Source organism: Siniperca chuatsi, linkage group LG6 (assembly GCF_020085105.1).
Source record: "Siniperca chuatsi isolate FFG_IHB_CAS linkage group LG6, ASM2008510v1, whole genome shotgun sequence".
Lineage (NCBI taxonomy): Eukaryota > Metazoa > Chordata > Actinopteri > Centrarchiformes > Sinipercidae > Siniperca > Siniperca chuatsi.
The window spans coordinates 16,764,260-16,786,076 of NC_058047.1; the positions used below are offsets into that span (position 1 = coordinate 16,764,260).

Genomic DNA, 21,817 nt, shown 5'->3' on the forward strand with positions numbered 1-21,817 from the left:
TTTACAATAATCCTCTTACAAATGGCTGCTGCTCATGCCAGGGGAACAATAAGCTGTTCTCTACTCAATTGAGCTGCATACTAATAGGGTGATTATGAGGCCTAATTATCAGATGGCACTTGTCAAGAAGAAGCTGTGCAGTTTGCCCCGAGGACGAAATGCAAAAAAGAGACAAACTGTTTTTGCTGAAAAGCTACTAAGGAGTGTCAATCTTTTAGAATACAGCTGGTTAGAAGTCAAGAGGACACTTATTTAGATTACAGCCATGACGGGAAGTCGAGGAACATACCATCAGGCACAAATATGCGGTAAAAATGTAATGTACACACAGGACACGACCCTAACAGTGAGACAACCCTGCCAGCACTGAAGTCACTGGTTATTATTAACGTACATCATGAATACATTAGTCACATGTTGAGGAGGATATGAAATATGCATATTTCCTGAGGCCAGCATATGGTAGCAGGGATGGTTAAGAGGAATTGTTAAGAATGATGAACACTAACGGCCCTGACATGGTGACTTTAAACTCCATGATAGAAAGCTTGACACGTTGAATGAGTGTAAGTGTGTGAGAGAGTCCAGTGGAGTTGTCTTTCAGTGTCTTGACTTGTTTCTAATATACCATACAACCATAAAATGCTCTCATGCTACTTTAATTTACCTTCTACTTAACCATCTTCTTGTATTTGGTGCTCTTGTGGCTGCTTGTGAGCAATAGGACAGTTTTTGGAGACTCATGAGCATCAGGAGGGAGATTCGCCATATTTCCAATCTCACACACTGTTAATAATTCAACATTTAATATAAAAACAGACAGGCTGTCCAGGAGGGAACAATAGCTGTGAATTATTGATATCTCTCTCTCCTCTTGTCTCGGGATTAGAAGAAGGTGATGTAGTGTAAATAACAGGAGAAATTATATCTGGACCAATATTCTTCTGCCCCCTAAAGAACAATCTCCTGACCCCAAATGTATTAAACTTAAATTACGACTACTTATTGCTGCCATCTTTGGAAAGCAGTTAAAATGTGCATTGAATCCAAATTTATTGAATAAGCAAATGAAAGACCTTCACAGCCAGGCTCTCATGTCTTTTCTGCATCCAGTTTTTTTTCTTTTCACACGTTTTATGTGAGTAATTGTAACGTTTGGAGCCCCCCCCCCCGAGGCTTTAGTTTCCTTTCCTCCAATTACCACCAATGTCACCTCTCTTTTTTCTTCCATGCTTCCTCTCATTTTATCTGTCATTCTCAGCCCTCAATGCCCCTCAGTCTGCCTGTTCACTTCTTTCCCTTTCTCTCATTTTGCCCATTGGCAAATTGGTAGAGGATGAAATATAGGGAGACCACAGCAAACACAAATAAATGCCACCTCTGTAACCCATCCTCCATACACACATACACATGCATGCTCATCATGCACACTGGTACTGACGCCCCATGAGGCCAGACTCAATTTAAAGTCAAACTCTCTGCTGCTAGAGAAATGTTTCCATCAAATATCAGTTCTGAAATAGATCCCTCTGCTGCTGCCAGGTGTAGTGCTGAGGCCTGTGATTGTGCTGACAATCAGCTGAGAGTCAATACAGCAATATAGCGATGAGGGGACAGTCTCATATGAGCTTCACCATGTTTTTGTACCTCTGAGCCAATCTGAACCAGGTTCCAGCCGTTTCTCCAGAGACACGATGCAGCACACTGGTACAGTGAAGGACACTGTGTCTTCTACAGTGCCCTACTCACCCACTAACACATACAGTACAAACCCACCCACTGACAGCCACCATGTATCACTTGACGATACAAATGCCCATCAAAAACTACACACACATCCATATTTTTCTCTAAATATAACACAAATAACAGCTTCCTAATCCTTGTGCAGAGAATTAATTTAGATAACAGAACTGAAAAGCTAAGATCAGAAAGTGACACAATGAAAAATAGCTGTGTGTGTGTGTGTAATCCGGTCAAGCTTTTGTAGAGCAATAAAGGTTTTCTTATTTCCCCACATTAATAGAAAAGAGTATGGACACTGTGTAATGATTTCATTGGTTTACCCTAATTACAGTGCCAAAAACTCCTCAGAAATAAATCGGCATATGGCCCTGCTGTCATCACCTATAGCTCACAATCACACCCACACCCCCTGTAGTACACAGCTCCTTATGTGCCTGTGTGTTCCTGTTTGTGGGAGTCTCTGCATGCATCTGTGTGTGTGTGTGTGTGTGTGTGTGTGTGTGTGTGTGTATATATACAGTCAGTTGTATGCAAGTGCAGAGCTGCAGTGTGAGAAGATAAAAACACCAAAACACACACAGCAGAGACAAGGTCACATAAATCAGCATGTCTCTATTCGTCTCTCTGTCCATCCAACATCACCTCTGTTACTCTGACTGCTGATCTTCAATCTTTGAATACAGGGAAGATGCCATGAGTGCACAAATGAAATCCAAATCTGCAAATTACAATTCACTGCTACGTTTCCCCCCCCGACCCCAATTTCAGCCAAGCAATACAGTCAATAAAGAAAACTATTCAAATGAATCCATCAAAACAGTCTCGTGTGAATCCTTGCTAGATAAATGCCATGCGGTCAGCTTTGACTGATTGGTTACACTCAGGAGAGCCTGGCTGATCTGCTGGCAGACAGCCAAAAAGGTGTTGATTAGGCTTCTCATCTGCGAATAAAAACAATAACTTGCCTCATAACAGAGGTTAGATTATAGTTTGGCAAAGCCCTGCTAATGCTAAACAAACATACTAAGCCCCTGAGTCCTCGGCAGCTGATTTCTAATCAACAGAGACAGATCTCATTACATTCAAATGCCTCCCATGCTTTGGGATTGTTGAGCTCGCTGCTGGTGCTCTATGTGTATGATCTCCAGTTGTGCACCTGGCACAAACAGCCAGATAATATGATCTATGCTTTCTCTTTAACCTTTACAAAATTGTATTCTCATTGGAATAAAAGCTTGGAGAAAACATCTGAGAAAACTATTTAGTGTTTATCTTAAGCATACATGTTAAGCTTCTGTCCATCTTGAAGATGTAGAGATCACAGCCAGTTCCTGTCATCCTCATTTGAGTGGCAGCATGTTCATAAAGAATGGAGATCAGGAGACCATTGCCAAGGCTGGAACAGATGTGCACACATATGTAAATATAGTCATACATTCAAGAGTAGAGAGGCACAGTAATGAAAAGTTGTTGACTACAGGATTCATAACCCTTAGAAGCCCTCATAACTACATTTAAGAGCTGAGAGGGCTCCAGGATGACCTTGACTCCTCGGAGCACCACTAACCTCTCCTTCAACCTTCTACCTGATTCACCCCCTTCCAAACAAACACATCATCATCATTTCTCCTATACTTGCACCCCCACCCCCTACCACCTCTACTCTTTCTTTGGCCTCTTTTCTCTACACCTTAAATCCCTTTACCCAATTTTGGCACCGCTACATTTGCACCAGTGGAAACCTTATCCTCCCAGACCCCTGTAAAATGCCCCAAATCTAAAAATACCATCCCTGCTGGAGCCACATCCTCATCTGAACTCCTCACCCTTTCCTAATATCACCACAGTTGCTATCCAGATCCCCCCTCCTGTAAACCACCCCATACCTTTCCTCCTCTCTCCTCTACTTCATTCAGGCGAGATCTAATTCTCCGATGAATAATGGATGGATGGATGGAAGGATGGATAGAGGACTTTCATCTATCAAGGTTCTCTTTCTCTCTGTCTTTCTCTTGCGGGGTGGCTATAGTGCTAATGCAGGGCAACATGCATTGGAGATGAGCCCAGGGACCTCCCACTCAGTCTGTTTGTCTGTCTGCTGCCTGAAGGATCACGCTCTCTCTCTGTTTCTAACTCTTTCTGTTCCAGACTGGTCATTGACAATCCCATTCAATACATTTATCATTGTTTTACAACCTCTTTCCTCTTCTTTATTCTTTCATAATCATCACATCAAATAAATAAAAGCTTGGTGGCCATCTTTCTTCATGGCTTCATCCAATTAACTATCACCTTTTTCATCTGTCATTACCTCAGTTCGATTAGTCCCTGACCTTGGGATAGCGATCCTAGGTTTGTATTGACCCTTACCCCCCTGCTTCCCTCCCCTCTAATACCCTTAGAAGCCTCATCAAAGGACCAATCTCACAATCCACTGCCACCTCCCTCATTTACTGCTTTGTATGATCGAGGCTGGTTTATATCCTGGAAGCTAAACCGGCTTGGGTGAAGAGAACCCCATGCTGTAAGCTTGATTATGGATGTAACTGCTCAAGCTCAAGAAATGTTCTGTTTGAATGGCAATTAGGTGTGTAAGATAAAGATTTTGATTCCATGGCAGTCTATTGTGGACTAATAATCTCCACTGGACAAAGAGCCTCAGGCATCTTCACTTCTCCAGGAAATATTGATGGTATGGAACAGGCACTGAAAAACATATAATTTTCATTGACAATAAATAAGGTTTTGTCTAAAGGCAGCAACAATACAATTTGTCTGCCTTAGAGCTCTGAAAGATCTTACTCAGTTTGGGCCGTTAGATTCTTCCTATACTCACTTATAGTTATCGTGTTTCAGTGTTGCGCCATTTGATTTAGTTTTGACTTGGATTTTGTCTGTATCCACTATCTGCGTGGCATCAAGATTAAGGACCAAAAAAAAAAAAAAAACCCCACAAAAACCCAACAATTAGTGCTTGGAAGCAAGCAAGAGCAGCAGCTTGTCAAAGAGCCCATCAATAATGCAGGCTGGTGGGAGACCCTGGCTGCCACACTACTGTCCCGCTGAAGCCTCTTGCCTGTCTACCTGTCTGTCTGCCTGCCTGTCCATCTGTCTCCCTTCCAGCCATTGCTTCTCTCACCTTCTGAGTGGCTGCCTGACCTCTTGCCATCCTGCCAGTATCTGTCTGTCTTTCTAACAACACACAGAGTTGTATATGGTTCTCAGCCTGGCTGCCTGGGTGTCCGTTATGCATGTATCCTTGAACTGCTGTGGCTGGGGAGACTCACTATACATGTATGTATTCATTTATTTATCTACTGTTGAGCTGCATCCAAGTATTCTAGTGCAGACAAAATTTATTATTGTTTATCACTTGTATACTTGATGAGCAAACACAAATAAATCACAAAGAAAGGATTCACATGAAGGCAACAAACTGATCCAGAGCCTTGGACCAAAGGCAAGGTAAACAGCATCATTTAGAATAAAAAAAAAAAAAACAGATGCATCAATATTTTTGTAAGACTGTCTGAAAATTACAGAGATCAGAATGCTATTCCATGCATGGAGACGAGGACAGACTCTGAGGGGAACCAACAACAGTAATAACAGCTGCTGTTCCATCATATACGCCAGCAGAATAATAATCAGCACTGTATTACACAGGCTAGCAGCCGTCAACTAACCTCTTATCATGTTCGTCAACAAGAGCAGACAAAATGGCGGTTGAGCAAGTGGCATGGACAACAATAGAAAATAGCAGAATAAGTGCTGGCTGAAAGGTGTAGTTGAGGTGATTTGTGTCTGTGATTCATGTTATTGCTTTCATTAAGCAGATTAGGTACGATGGCTCACACACAGACACAAAAATATTCATTAGGAAGTGGTAAGAGGGGTGCTGGCAGAGCTGAAAAGGTGCAACAGTGAGCAGGTTTATTGTTCTGTATATTCTCCTACAATCAAAGCCATGAAGAGCTAAATGAGAGGGAGAACATATTGTCCGGAGGAAACGTGGAAACAAAAGCCTCACAGGCCGCATAGCAGAGACCAGGCAGCTGTGATGGTGCAGGTGTCTGGGATGGACAAATGAACATCTGGCTTTGCAGTTTGCTTGTTCTGACTCAATGAGAAACAGAGTGAAACATTAATTTCATCCATACATCCATCTGGCTCTATGGAGAGATATTCTTCGTGTTCGTATCACAGTTCATATAACTGTAGAGTTTGAGTGGTGGTTTCATATTGGTCTTTAAAGAAATTACATGTTCTCTCTTTCCACTCTGATAGCAGCCCAGCAACCTTAGACCACTTAAACATAAACACGGCCTGGGACTGGTTAGGCCTCAAGCCAGACACACCAGGATGCGTTTAAGCACATCAACTATCTGTATAAATGTGAAGTCTGAATGGCCAATAGCCCCATAGCACAGAGACAAACCTGGATGCATACAGACATGCAAACGAATGTGCATTTGAACACAGTGCACTGAAAACTAAACATCAGTATCACAGCAGATTGATGCCCAGCAAAATACAGGTGACCTGCAACATATTTCATTTCAGTGTGCTGTATAATGAGATGTGTCTGTGTCTGATGTGTCAGTGTTTGGATTGTGGGTTAAATGAGACATGGCTGTGATGATGGCTAATGACAAAACACATTCTGAGATCAAGAACCCTGCATCAACTAAAACATGCTTAAACATCTTACCAGGTCAAATGTTTGTGTGTTCACTCAGATCCTTATCTCGCTCTTTAGAGGGATAGGTTAAGACTCCTTGAATAAAAGTGGACACAATAAACACAGTAACCCATTACTGATGAGGTTTGATAAAAATATGGGCGGTTACATACACTTTTTGGTAAATAATATTAGATTTTGATGGAAATGGTAGAGCAATTCATTGCCACACAAAGAAGCACTGCAAGCATCCTATTTTCACACCACTGCTTTTATATTGTTATTGATTTGACTGCATAAAACAAGAAAAGCCCTAAAGGGATAAGGAAACTGACAGCCAAGCCAAAAGACAGTATTGAAAATAAGGTGGACATTTACTGAAGAAGGAACTTCACTATATAAGTTAACATGAGAAAACATCCATTCATTATAGGGTTTTTTTGGTCTGTTTTTGGTTCATCCAGACCTTGTCATTCAGAGGAAAATCTATTCTCTGGTCTTCTGAGCTGTAAGGCTTTAAGTCAATAACGTAGAGCCCCATTCCCCTCCTCGGACAATGTTTGTGTGTGTGTGTGTGTGTGTGTGTGTGTGTTCATGGTACACCACAGGAGCCCCACCCTTACTCCCAATGTAAATCCAACAGTGCCATCACTGATATCTTCCCACAGCTCCCCCTTACTCCAGCCCTGCACAGATACCATCACAGTGATAGACTGGCCATTTACAGAGAAGCAGAATGGAAGACACAATGAATGAATGAATGAGACAGCAAATGAATGACCTGCTGTGTGAAACCTCCTCCCCCTGCAGGATTAGAAAAATACTTCATAATATAAATATAGGCATGTACGGCATGTCAACATTGAAACAATATGACACACACACATGCACACACATAGATTCCTCTTAAAGCTGTGTGTTTATTATCCTCTGCTATTGTTCTCAGATCTCTGTAATAATCAGCAGACTAATTGAATTAGATGGTGGCATACCTCATTCTAATGGTTGGAACAGGGGGAACCAGAGATCCAAGCAGCTGTTCTCTCTCTTGTCTTCCACTGACTCTCCACAGTACAGGGACAGGCATGTTTTAATTACAATTATGCAAGGACCAATGGAGGGACAGAGGGAATGAGAACAAAGGATTTTGAAGGGTCATATGCAGCAGCAGAGCTACAATAATGTGCATGTGTTTGCACAAGCTCTCTTAATTACTGTATATCCATCTTGTTGAAACTGAATGATTAATTTGACTAAAAATGATGCTGAAAGAGGTGCATTTTCTGTGGTATGTTCTCACAGAGGCTCTCTGGAGGATGGAGGTGCTGAGGGGTAATGTCTGTTTAAACAAAAGCTGCGCTCTCACGGCAACACATAACACAGCATGAGAGACAATTATGCACTTATGGAAAGATCAAACAATGAACATTACACATATTTTTTAAATGTTGTTGGCCATGTGTAGTGACAGTCTTACAATCTGACAATGATATATGCAGAGGCCCTGACAGAGGCTTTGAAGTGCTCCCTGTTCAGTGTTGTGTCTATCCACTACACAGCTCAGGTACAGCAGAGTGTCCAGTGAGACAGTAGAGTGGGTGAGCAAGTAGTTATAACCCAGTAAACGGTCTCCCTCAGGCAAGTGAAACATCCTCTGAATACCAAAAATGCTGCTTCTTGTAATGAATGAGGCAGAAGACAGCGAGAGAGAGAGAGAGAGAGAGAGAGAGAGAGAGAGAGAGAGAGACGAGAGAGAGAATTATTATTCCACTCAGGGAACAGATTTAATAAAATGATCAAGGTTTAAAATTGGGCTTAAAATACATTGTTTCACCATCAATATCACAATGTATGCATGTGCAATGGTGACACAAAACTTCACTTTTTCATTTGTATTTTTTAAATACTAGTTTATTTCACATGGTGAAAAACAATTTAGGCGCATTTTGGTTACTGACAGAAAACAAATCTATTTTGATCATCGATTAAATCAAAAATGCAAAACAATCCCTAGCTCCAGCTGAGACAGTAAACCCAAAATTGTGTGTTTAAATGGGTGAATGAGGGGCAAATTGGAAAGCCCTTTGTCCACTAAGATAAAAAAAAAAAACCCTGCTAAATAAATACAGTCTATTTTTCCAATACCGTTCTGCCCTGTTTTAAATCAGATTTGACAGATTGGGTCTAGTGCAGGTGTAGAGAAAGTGCTGCAGTAAGCTTGGATTTTATAACCCCTGCTAATCTTGTTTTCTTATGAAAAGTCAACAAAATCTCAGCCACAGGAGAGAGTACTACACAGAGCTCAGTAACGCTGTTTGTTGTTTTAGTTACAGCCTCTCTCTCTTTCCCATAAAAACACCAACAGGGACAGACAACTGTCTGATACATTCAGAGATTTCTTCTCTCCACAACAAATGCCATCGCTGGTACTCCTTTCTTTGCACTTTCCTGCTTCAGTGTTTTGGTAACATTCTGTACTGTGTAAAAAAAAAAAAAAAAATACTGTGAAAAGCACACAAATCAATTTGATTGAGTGGGGAATGTTGAAACGTCACAACAATACCAGATGAAAGACAGTATGATTTTCTACTAATTGATTGATCCCGTCTCGATTCATAAGACACCCTACCTATCTTGCAACAGGCTGACAGAGGCAGGGCAGTGACCCATGGGTACAGCTCAAACTTGAGACAGGAAATGATTTATCATCTTTGTTGAGCAGCCTGTGGAGACAACGCTCAAAGTAGATACACTGCTCATATGTTATCACCGAACAAGACAGGTGTTCTAGTAGTATTAAACGTACTATTTAGGAATGAGTAATACCAATAGAAAAACAAACATGCACACAAGCTCTCATACACACAAAGCCGATGAGCATTCATATACACATTTCATGGAATATTTTACATAATAAATCCTGAGGGTATCCTTTCACGCCTACTGCAGTCAAAAATAAAGTCAACAAATGTCTGAAACTGATCTTTGTGCCTGAAGCTGACTCACACACACAGAGACAGAGTTCTGTCATCCACACACTCAGTGAGCATGTGTTACATCTTTGTTGCTCATGGATAGAATCGCATCATACTCCTATCCACATCAAGACCGCTCAACTGGAACTGAGCTTTGGGAGTCGCAGCTCTGTGAGTGGCATGTTGCACAACACTGAAAAATCTATCAGTATACAGATACACATGCACACATTTGGGCCTGAGCACACACACTCATCTCATCACAACACAGACATACAAGCATGGTAGAGGTCAGTTTTGTGCAGCCAAATTTCAGGCCCATTTTTTTCTACTCCATCACAGACTCTCCAGACACACTTCCGCAGCCACATAGGCAGAGCTGCACGTCCCCACATCATAAAAAGTCTCAAGCCTGCAGCTAAAGAAAGTTGTTTACCTCCACAAACAGGTATCTAAAATAAAAACAAAATGGTTTACATTCTTTCCCTCATCACACATCACTTGCAATCTAATGCCAAAGATTAATTATAGCCAGTGGCCTTCCTTATCTTTGCTGTGTGGAGTAGCAACCCTCAGCACTGCTGGCCATTGAACTCCAGCTCTGGTCTGCCACGTTGTACACAACCTGTACACTGTTGTTTTAAGAGTTTACTTCATCAAAACAGTTTAAAGAGAAACATCTTTTCAACCACAGTAACATAAAAACTTTTTCACTTTTTCAAACTTCTTTTAACTTTACTTCATGGCATGTTTTTCCATACATGAGCTGTCCATTATTTCATGCAGTTTAAAAAGCTTAGACAGTAAGGTAGAAGGTAATGATTCGGTAAATGGCCTTGGTCTGGTTGAGTCATAGCCTATGCAGTGAGTGGCAGCATTTTAGCAATGATTTTCACCTATTTTTAACAGATGAAGAACTGTTATTCTGGGGATGCCCAAACAGGCCCCGAGCAAGGGGCACTGGGTACAGAAGTGTGTGTCTGTGGGGTGTGTGTGTGCATCTGTCTTTCTGTGTGTCTGGGTTTGTTTATCCAAACAGGGAGTCTCCTTACCTTCTATGGACGGGGCTTGGTCCTGGGCAGCATAAAGCATTTCTTTGAATGCCTGATGAGGAAATGAGAAAAAAACAAATCACTGTCTGTAAACACTGACCCAAACAACACAAAAGACCGTACACTGATGTACTTTTTCCAGAATGTTAAAATATGTCAAGTCAGTAGAGTCCATAGAATCCATAAATACAGAGGATAAGTGTATAAATGTATGGAACAAAAGTGGGGTTATTTAGAAGACAAAATGACAAAATCACCTCCATACCAAATGAAGAAAGAATATATAAACTAGTGTAAATAAGAAGAGATTACAGTAGAACACGAGGCATTACACAATTGTTAGCACCATCTGCTTTTACAGCATTTAAACCATCTAAAGCCATTTAAGACCCATTAACTAAACTTTTGTTCAGCACTTTAATGATCATTTACTCCAAGTTGTACTAGTTACACAGAGATTTCTAGAACTTGTGATAGCTCAAAGAACTGACAACATATAGACCCAACAGTACCATACTTTGGTGTGACTGCTGAAAACAACAAAGAATGTCCACTTGCAACCAGTTTGTACTATCCCTCTTAGTGTATAATTTTTTGCGTGGGTGAACTTCATAAGAACCAGGAGTATTTTAAAGTAACAAGTATGCAGCAAAGACTTTACTTCATATTCCATATGGAATAAATTATAGATCCTTAAACCATATCAATATGGTTTGTGCTGCATATTCTTCACTCTGCTCCTGCAAGTTGTAATATTTGTTATTCTTTCTAGTTAATTGTAATGTCTTGTGGATTCAAGCATATGTCCTTTCCTTACTTGTGTCACTATTTTAGTTTAAGTAAATCAAAGCAACAACAGAGCAGCACTCTCATTCACCCAAGCAGAAGATTATACTCTAAGAGGGATAACACAAACTGGTCACAAACAACTTCTAAAATAATGAAGATTACAAATGAAGAACAATGTTTTTTGTCTGGAATTTTAAACTGAACAGTGATATCTTAAATTACAGATTAAATTAAATATTTCTTTGACAGGTGTAGAGTTGGATAGACAATAGTACTTTGTCAAAGTGTCTAATTGAAAGAATTGAACAGATTGGGGGGAGAAAGAGAGAGAGAGAGGCAGGCAGGCAGGCAGGCAGGCAGGCAGACAGACAGACAGACAGACAGACAGACAGACAGACAGACCAACTGACAGATACAAAGCAGAGAGGGAGAGATAGCTGCAGCGGTTAAATGAGGTTGTTTCTCTGCAATAAGATTGATCTTGAAGATAATGGAAACTGACAGATAATTGCATGCTGGCTCATCTGAACATATCAGTGGCAATCAGAGAAAAGACTGGAACCAAATCCTTTTTCTCAATAAAGATGTCTTTATAACTGCCGCAGCAAAACAGAAAAAAAGTTTGTCTATTTAACTTGGGAAGTTTTATTAAGTACTAAATCATTAAGTCAATGTTTACACTTACAGGGGGCTCAGAGTGAACAACACTAAAATCTGCACCATGTCATTTTCCATTCATCATTCAACTACTCATATTGTCAGTAAATAAAATCTGTCTTCCAAATCCTACAATCTGTATGTTTTTCTATCTTATCCACTGATCATATCAAGCTGCTCTCTCTGTCCAGGTTCCTCTATAACATGCTGCTTTTGTAACATGAGTGTGAGTAATCCTGTGTGTGGGTGGAAACCACTCAGAAACTGCTGTGCATTAGTAGCAGCCTGGATTGTTGATACTTAAGTTCCTCTGTGAGTTACATGCACAGTGAGACTCTGACACTGGAGTCTAATCCAACAGGTAAACATTTCATTTGTATGTAGCATTGTCTCTACCTTGTCTGATAAAGATCACAGGAGACCAACTGTGTGCACACACCATAGCAGCAGGGCCCGGTCCTGGCTAATCTCTGGTGAGCAAAAAGGGCCCCCCCGACTAATAGGTGGGAAATAGACATTCAGACTCAGACAGGGAGGCATTGCCATGGTGATGGCAGTGATGGGAAAGGGGGGCGGGGTGGCTCTTTAGGGAACTGGTATAAACCTGCAGGCTTGCCAGTAATCAGTGGTGAAACCTGTAGACAATAACTAAGCCAAGCCTAATGGGGCCATCAGTTTGAATGACCATGCATTAATGTGATGATGATGCATACACACTCAACCAAACACGTGTGTAACACAAGCACCAAAATTAAGTCACTATGTCCGACTGAGGCTTACACTACAGAGTGTCCAGTCAATTTAATGCTCAATGGAGTTAAATCCTTTAATAGCTGTGACTTGTTGAGTGGACACTAACCAAAATATGAGAGTGCTAGATGGTCAAATCCATCCTCTAAGATGGTTGAGACTGTTATCCCTGTGCTTGAGAGGCTCACACAGTGTGCATTATTAGTCTGAAGAGATCTCTGACTCAGATAGAAAGCCAATGGTGGATCACTTGAATCCCTAGCTCTGTGTCTGAGTGGATCCCTGCATGTAGAAAGAGGAGTAGAGAGGATGGGAGGAGAGTAGCAGAGGGCAGGTCTGGTCGGGGACCAGATGTCCTCCCAGTGGGGGAGGAACGATGAGGTGAGGATGGAAGGAAGGAGGGAGGTATAGGAAGGGGGGTTCTTAGCTTGCCATGCCATGCCTGTTGTATACATAACGTTCATATTGTTTAACATGCTGATAAATCACACATTCAGTGAACAAAATATAGATGATGTGAGCAATGTTGTATATTTTATGTACCTATTCCATTATGTCTGTCACAGTCCAAAGATCACTGTGCTGGTTTAGACATTTAAACTACATCACTCAGATTAATTAGAGAAAGACAAGGCGTCATCTTCGAACAAACAACAATCACTCACTGAAATCACATAGGCACCTGCTTTTCGTCAACATAAAAATCGCTTTGCATGTGGAGACCCACATTTACAATTCAAACTAGCACTCTCCTCCTCCTCCTCATCTAAGCTTACACGAGTGATTAGACTGCAGAGGTAAATGCATAAGTGGCCTTGTTCTCTCGCCCACTCACACACCTGCATCTCTCTCTCACTCGTTCTATATGCCTCTAATGTTCAATACGCATTAGTTATTCAATATACATCTGAATTCAACGGATGCCAGACCTCATTATTGTCTGTACACATCTTACATGCTGTAATACAAGAAAGTTTGCTTGAAGCTTTTGCATAAAAAAAACATCGGGCATGTAGAGAAATTGTCATCAGTCAGATTTCGTAAAAACAGCTTTTTAAAAATATTTTTGCACTTAATAACTATTATATTTATGATTCTGTTTATGTATTTCTGATTCTGATTCTGATATTTAATGGCAAATCCTCTACCTATCTATCAACCGACATCCCCTGCCCTTTGGCAGAAGCCTCTGGAGTCGGCCGGACATGCACACCCCCATACCAAACAGCTATTTAGCATATAAGTTTATAACTACAATCCCACAGGATAAAGCACACACCTAATTACTCTATCACTCAATCATCTTGTCGATGCCTCCATGTCCAAATGAAGTGCCTTACTAACTAAAGCATGTATACGCTGGAACAGCCACTTTGCCGCATCCTTCACATCTGCATAGAAACTGTCTGACCAATCTAAATAGACCGTGTGTGGTTTTCCACACAATAGCGTGCTCTAAAAAAAGGGAGGAGAGAGAAAACTGGGCAGCAGGTTAATTAATCCAACTAGCACACAAAGGCAAGAATATAACTTCAAACCACAGTCAATTTGGATGTGGGCAGCTGTAATATTGCATACGCCACAAATAGAGCCAGTGTGGAAGTGTCACATTTTACTGCATGGACTGTGGGTAAAAATGACCTGTGTTGCTGGAATGTGTCAGTGTGTCATTTAATAGACAGACAACTGTATTACAATACAGCAGTTGTGTTGGCTGCAGTGGCCACTGCAACACATAATGCAGAATATATGAGGGGCTGTTTGTGATGGCTATCACTGTGTGCAACGACTGAATGGTCTTATGCATTTCTCAAGGTATCTGTAATGTTCCCTTCACTGCGTAAGAGTACATGGACTGATGCTGCTTCTGTTGCACCACAGCGGCATGTCAAGGCTTTGCATTTTTCAAAATGACATTAAAATTGATTTCTGTGACCCACTTCACTAAAGTCAACTTACTTTACTTGTAGCAGACAACTTTTATGTTTGTCCTCGTCTCTTGACTTGTTTCAGAGGGCATAAAAATCTTGAATAAGATGTCCAACATCCGTAGGTGTGAGCTCTCTCCCTAATCTCTCTCTATCCCGCCCACTCAGGAGGTAATGGTGTTTACAGAGGTCAGACAAAGACTGAAGGCAGCCGCAATAACACAAATACAAACAAACCCATCCTTGCTACAAACCCTATACATAATTCAGATTTGAGGAAGAATAAAAACTGTCTGGATAGGGAACAGGCCCTGTTGTTCTACATAATTCAACAATAGCAACACATGTGACAACAATATGTCTGTATAGGCTGGGTTTTTGGGATGGTTAAAAAAGGAAAACAAAGGCCTCAGCTCCATATGAATCATGTATTAATGGTCAATTACAGTTGTGATTCCATGCTCACAGAACTCAGTTATGCCAGTAATAAAGTATCCTTTGATATATCTAAAAAGATTATGCACAATTCCAGTAAAAGAAACATGCAATCACCTGTTCTCAAACAGTTTTTTTTTTTTACTTTAATTGCCTCTATTGATAGTTACTAGTGTAAATATATTGCGAAAATACTATAATATTAAAACTTGAATGTCAATTAAAGATTATTATATCCAATATAACTGAATAACAACACTAAGAATAGATGACAGAAAATCTATCATCATCCATCTCAGGTCAGTGAGTGCCGAGCTGAAGACTGGAGGTGTAAAATGGCTGGTATGGCCATGCATCTGTCCCTGGGCTCACTGTGCGTCAGTCTGTGCATACAAAGCCCCACATAGGCTGTGCATGTATGTGAATAATCATTTCAAATAAAATTCTACAGTATCTTTTCAGTGTGTCCACTACATATCTGACATCTCTTTAATTGTTTTGCACTTTAATTAAGAAGATGTTTTCATTACATGATGACGACAGCATATCATGCATGTCAGGCTGGACCGATCCAAATGTCTGCTGTAGCAATTGTCCAACTTAATAATAATGATATACAGGGCTTGTTTCCAAAATAAAACCAGTGCAGTGAGCTTCTGTTGAGTCGAGGATGTAGGCTGCTGAGGTTGAAGAGAACAGGGTCTTTGTCTATAATTCATAGAGCTAAATGGAACGGAGCAGCCTGTCTTGTCACTGCATGTCTGCAATAAAGCTCTTAATGTAGAGTCGGCAAAGCAAGAAGTGGGGTGTGAAAATAAAATACTCCTCAAGTACTGTACACCACCCAACAAAGACCATGTGTGCACACAAAGATCTCTTTAAATACAGACATCAGAAACCAAACAGAATATCCTGTTAGATGAAGTCTTGCAGGTTGATTCCTAGAGACAACCATTCCTGTTTAATTGTGCAAAATATTATTGACAACTATATCATGATATACTAAAAATAATATATATATATATATATATATATATATATATATATATATATATATATATATATATATATATACACACACACACACACACATCTTTTTAAAAGCTCTGGTCAAAAACAAGGAATAATTAGAGAACAATATTTGCAATTTTACAACAAGGCATAATTGATGCCTGGGAGATTTCCCTTGCAAATAATGAAAATGAAAGGATAATCAAAGAAGGTGAATTTCTTAGATGGAATTATCAAAGTAATTCACAATAAAAACAATTTTTCAGTTTTTATATATACACACCCTCAGTTATATAATGAACAAACTAAACAAAAAAAATCAAGACAAATAAATATTGTAATTGAAATCAACAGTATCTATATTTGTTTTGCAAAGAAAATGCTAAAAACAAACTACATAGAAGCTAAAGAAATTAATTATTTATAGAATATACCGAACTGTGTATTGTTAAAATTAAGAACATCATTATTTTGTTAATTGTTCCAGTATGGAAGGCATTCATTCTGTTCATTTTTAGGTGTTGTAAACTCAGCAAAGTGCGATAATAAACACTGAATGCTCTATATGGCTCTTAACACCCGAAGTCAATTTCCCCTCCATAAACAATAGGACATCCCTTATCTCTCCCGTCGTTTATTGCTCTCAGGAAGAGGCTACACTGAAACTGAAAAATATATTTTAGAAAAGCTTTTAAAAATGTGTCAGAGTTAATATTGACTCTTATCCTCCACTTTCTTCTAAAAAAATATGTATTTGTAAGAGTTTCGCCCATACCCATATTCACGGGCTGTTTATTTGAAATACAAGATAAATTTCACTTTACCTCATACTGAAGATACTGTTTCCTCCACTCTGGAGTGATGTGGGACGAAAGATGCTCCGCGAATTTCATTTTGCCGGAACAACTGTCCCCTCAAACCTCCGTTAAATCCGAGAGCGGCTGTCCCCTTCCCCGACGACGCGACTTTTGTTATTACAGTCAACTTGCTGGCTCAACATGCGGTGCGTCAGCCCGGCGCACTCCGCTTCTCTTCACTCCACTTCTGGCTCGTCCCGGTCAGTGCACTCCGAGCCGATCCCGTCCCACATAGCCTACTATTTCACGGGAGGGGCGGCAATGGCAGCGGCCTCTCTTTAACAGGTGGTCGCACCGTAGTTTAACGGAGCCGGTGTGAGTGGCTCAGTGACTTTGCTCCGTCCCTCCCTGGGCAGGTCTGGGGACATTGCGGTCCGCCATCGCATTGAGCCACAGCGACGTGGTTGCGTCAGCAGAGCGCGCAGTGGCACCAGGCGTTGTTGGGACCTCCTGTGAAAACTAGTTGGCAGTGCGGTCAGGGAAGCCCTACCACCACCACCACCACCTTCACCACAGATAATTCAGACCACAGACCCCCGTCTCATTAGGTTTTTGTCTCAGGTGCTGCCGTCTGAGAAGCTTCTTGTTGCTGTTGTTGTGTGTCTGCAATGAAAGAGGGGATAAAGTTTTGGCTATAGCCTGACACTTTAAAGTTTACATTCCGTGTTTCGTATCCAACCAGCTAATAGTGCAAACTCCATTCAAAGATCACATAATGATTGCAAACGTGCTTTTTTAAAAATCATGATTTGCTGTCCTCATCTCGTTGTCTCTCTTCTTCTAGCATCTCTGATGAGAAGTCCTATTCGTGTTATGTACATGCAGACTGTTTCCGCAGTCCTTCTACTTATTTCTACAATATATATCTGGAAATGGGACAGCGAATTACTGTATCGATAGGCTACTCGGATGCTTAATTTAATACAAAAGCCTTTGTGCTCTGGCACTGAAAGCAGGGAGTTTTAAGAGAACAAGATAATAGGCTACCATTACTCATATGATATTTCAAAAGAATCTCATTATGCTGTCCATACTCCAAAAGGTCCTTAAATTTATGCCAAATGCAATGAAAGGTAATGAGTGAAACTAGAAACTTCCTTAACGAGTTTGCTAAGTTATCCTGTGTTTTTGTGTAAGGAAAATATATAGTTTTGAGTTCATCTCATCATGAGCGCTTGGGACAACCGCTCAGTGTCTGTTGCAGAGACAGAACAGGTGACAATTCATCATTACGCCAATAGCAGCATCTGCTGGACAAACTGCGCTAATGCATTTAGCCACAAATGCGTCTGCGTTGCCACATACATTTGCCTCACTGGTGTCAACAAAAACTTCACATTCAGACACGTTATAAATGTTGTGTTAACTGCAATAGGAGATAAGCAATTGCCCTGAAGATTGAAACTAAAATTAGACGAATTGGACACAAAAGTAATTTAACGAGTAGTTGGCCGTAAAACCGCGGCAATTAAAGACCAAACTCAATTCACCTGCGTCACTTTGCTGTAGCTCGAGGCCATCACCAGGCAACCATGTTATTAGCTAACAAGCTAAATGCAGGCCGAATACTTTCCATACGAAAATGTGATTAAATGTGAATAGTTTAGCTATATTTGAAGAGATTTTAACAACCCATTTTTTGACTAATTTAAAGAATCAGTTGGCCTACTGCAAGCTACTTTGGCTTGGACCTAGCTATTGATGGTAACGTTAGATTGAACTTTTTAACGTTAACCGATGTACACATGAAACAAAAACGCCCCCAAAAGATTTTCTTTTCATACGGACTTTGTTATTTACTTTAAAAACGTAGTCATACCAAAATAAACCGACAATTTCAGTTTTTTTCTTTGTTTGTTTTGATATTCCTAATATGTGTTTATGTGATATTCCTAATATTATGTGTTTTTCTTACCAAATGAGCACGGCGAACAGGATGCAACCGGAACCTTTCTTGCCATCCGAAGGTTTAGCCGGTGCTTTTAGTTGACAGTACCAGAAACGGACCAACGGTAGAAACAAATCCGACTGTCACGGATTCTTAACGATAACGGATTAAAAAAAAAACATAGTCGCCGCTGAAATACATACTATCTACCAGGCAGATTATTCTCCGTTCGCCTTTAACATTTTATATAGTTAACTGTTACGGGTCTACGGTGCACGTCGTCTCTGACGGTACGCTAACATTATAAACAATAATAACAATGGCTTCTGGGTCGCCGTCGTCCTCTCCGGACACTGCGACGGGCTCAGGTACAGACCCAGCCCGGCCCGACACAGGGGAGCCCCTAGGTGGAGCAGGCTCAGACTCAGACTCGGACCTGGGCTTGGGCAAATTTGACTGCAGCGGCATGGAAATGGGAGACCGGCTGGAGGGAGACGAGCTGGAGCGGGAGTTCGAGTCTGCAGCCGACCGCATACGAGATCTGGTTCAGACAGCCAGCAGGGACCAGCTGCTGTACCTGTATGCACGCTACAAACAGGTGAGTGTCGGATTAAATGGCACTGTGACTGTGTAGGTCAAAATGAACCTCTCAAATACTAGCACCATGTGGTTTTAGAACCACATACATTGAATCCCCAACATCCTTGTATCATCACTGATTTTTGACAGATGAGGTAGGCCCAGATACATCTACGGTGCCCTCCAAAAGTATGGGAACACCAAGGTCAAGTTTTCTATTTTGCTATACACTGAAGACAGGAAAGGAAGGAAAGTATCTGCACTTGATCCAAAGCACACTAGCTGATCCGTGAGGTAATCAGTCATGGCTTGGGCTTGCATGGCTGCTTCTGGAACTGGCTCACTCGTCGTTATTGATAATGTAACTCATGATGGTAGCAGCGGAAGTAATTCAGAAGTCTACCAAAACATTTTGTCTGCCTATGTACAAAGAAATGCATCAAAACTCATAAGAAGGCACTTCACCTTGCAGCAAGACCCCAAGCATACTGCCAACACAACCAAGGGGTTCACCAGGGGGAAAAGTGGAAGGTTTTAGACTGGTCAAGTCAGTCTCCTGAAAGCGTCTCAAAAGAACAAACCAAAGGTTTGGTGATGTCAGTGGGTTGATTCAGTCATTACATGCAAGGAATATGCAACCAAATATTAAGTATTATTTTCTTTAAGTTAATCTGCTCCCATACTTTTCCTCACCTAAAATGGGGGTGGCTGAAACAAAAGATGCTTTGTTCTAAAATTATATATAACATATATGCATGTATATACCAGAAAATAAAAGCTGATATGCTGATCTCTTGTTTCATATTCATCTTTTGATCTCAAACCCAAATGTCTTTAGTGTATATATAGTGTGCTCAAATTACTAACTTGACCTTGCTGTTCCCATACTTTTGGAGCGCACTGTATGTTGTCATCTGCTGTAATTCTTTCTGGATAACACTGGATCAGCTGAATAATTCAGAATTTTGTTTTCAGGCCAAAGTGGGAAAGTGCAATACAACAAAGCCTGGCTTCTTTGACTTTGAAGGACAGAGAAAATGGTATGTAGCCTAAAATTGGATGCCAGTTTTCAATAAATAGTTTGCATAGAGGTTTAAAATGTTACATGCATGACTGAATTTGTCATGTTTGATTGTAGTTTAAATGGCACTGAGTGTGAGTGAGTGAGTGAGTGAGTGAGTATATGTGTGTGAGCCACATACACTTACACCACATGGTACGACTGTAAGTTATGATTATTGCGACATTTATGATATCATTACAGGCAAGCCTGGAAGCAGCTTGGAGACATGGAGGCGGAGCAGGCAATGCAGGAGTACATTTCCTGTGTCAATGTGTTAGACCCTGAAGGTAGCACGAAGGTAATGAGAACCATTTGTGAGACACTGATTCCCAACACTAATCTTGATTGTCAACAATACAATTTTGTATCATTCTGAATTGTAATATAGTGGACTCCAAAATATGCATTGAATAAATCAACGTAACACACACATATGGACAGGCCTATTGTAAGAGTAGGAACAGGTTTAATAAAACCCTCTTAAGTGAATGATGTAAACAACACAGATGGTAAAAGAGTTGCAGTCTTGGTCAAATAAATCCATATCTTGTTTGCAGCACTCATTTTGTCCTGCTTAAAGGTCGATGTCGGTGGAGTTTGTGATACTGAACTGAAGGTCAAATTCATCCAATCTGAGAATATTGTCTGGAAGCTCCTACTACTGTTCTGTAAATGATACCTTGCCTACCAGATAACAGCATTTTGCTAAATGGCAAATCCCACCCACCTGGCACTTCATGTTTACTTAAACTAGACTTTAAAGGTATTTTAAAATAAACAGAAGTATTTGACTTAGCTCTGCTCCACCGTAAGATGAAAAGGATGACAAATATAGAAACATCCAATGTCATTGCTACCCTTTTAAGATGCAGTGCAGTTTTTTTGCCAATAGAGGTCAGTGTCACAATGTCATTTTCTCCCAGGCCTTTTAGTGGCTCTTTATTCTGTACATGTAGCATGAAAAATACATGAGAAGATTATGTTGTCTTCCTCAATAGCTGACATTTTGGGATATGAATAATGCATAACTGTCATAGTATGGCTTTTGAGATGTGCCTGTGTCTATGGTGACATAAGAGAGACTGTCTACATCTCTACATGCTCCTGTGTCATGTCATTCGACTGTCAGGAGAGTTGTGTTGCCATGGACAGGCTGTCTTTTGGGGCAGCAAGCAGAAGCATTCAGTTACAACAACAACTTTGTACTGTCTGCTTAGTTGGGAACAGTATTATTATTGGAACACAAAGAACAAATGTGTCACATGTGCTGAGTAAATATGAACGTAAATATGATAGTAAATATTGAACAAAGCGGACAGAAGTAGTTTTTCTGTGCATGGATATATGGGTGATACTGTAAAAAGTGTCAGTTTTTAAAGTCAGTATTTTCAAAGGATGAAAGGATA

General features: G+C 40.6%; 2 protein-coding genes across 2 annotated transcripts in view; one reads left to right on the forward strand and one right to left on the reverse strand.

The window, feature by feature from the left end:
* xpr1a (xenotropic and polytropic retrovirus receptor 1a) overlaps nt 1-18,934 on the reverse strand; it is a 71,017-nt gene extending 52,083 nt beyond the window's left edge. Inside the window, exons 1-3 of the mRNA XM_044200743.1 lie at nt 18,797-18,934; nt 16,849-17,484; nt 10,455-10,506 (exon numbers count right to left, since the gene is read on the reverse strand). Of these exons, the coding sequence (XP_044056678.1) occupies nt 10,455-10,506; nt 16,849-16,917 (121 nt within the window). The 5' untranslated portion in view covers nt 16,918-17,484; nt 18,797-18,934. The remainder of the gene's footprint in view (nt 1-10,454; nt 10,507-16,848; nt 17,485-18,796) is intronic.
* Nucleotides 18,875-21,817, forward strand: part of acbd6 (acyl-CoA binding domain containing 6) — a 31,923-nt gene continuing 28,980 nt past the window's right edge. Inside the window, exons 1-3 of the mRNA XM_044200746.1 lie at nt 18,875-19,367; nt 20,324-20,388; nt 20,613-20,709. Coding sequence (XP_044056681.1) covers nt 19,089-19,367; nt 20,324-20,388; nt 20,613-20,709 — 441 coding nt within the window. The 5' untranslated portion in view covers nt 18,875-19,088. The remainder of the gene's footprint in view (nt 19,368-20,323; nt 20,389-20,612; nt 20,710-21,817) is intronic.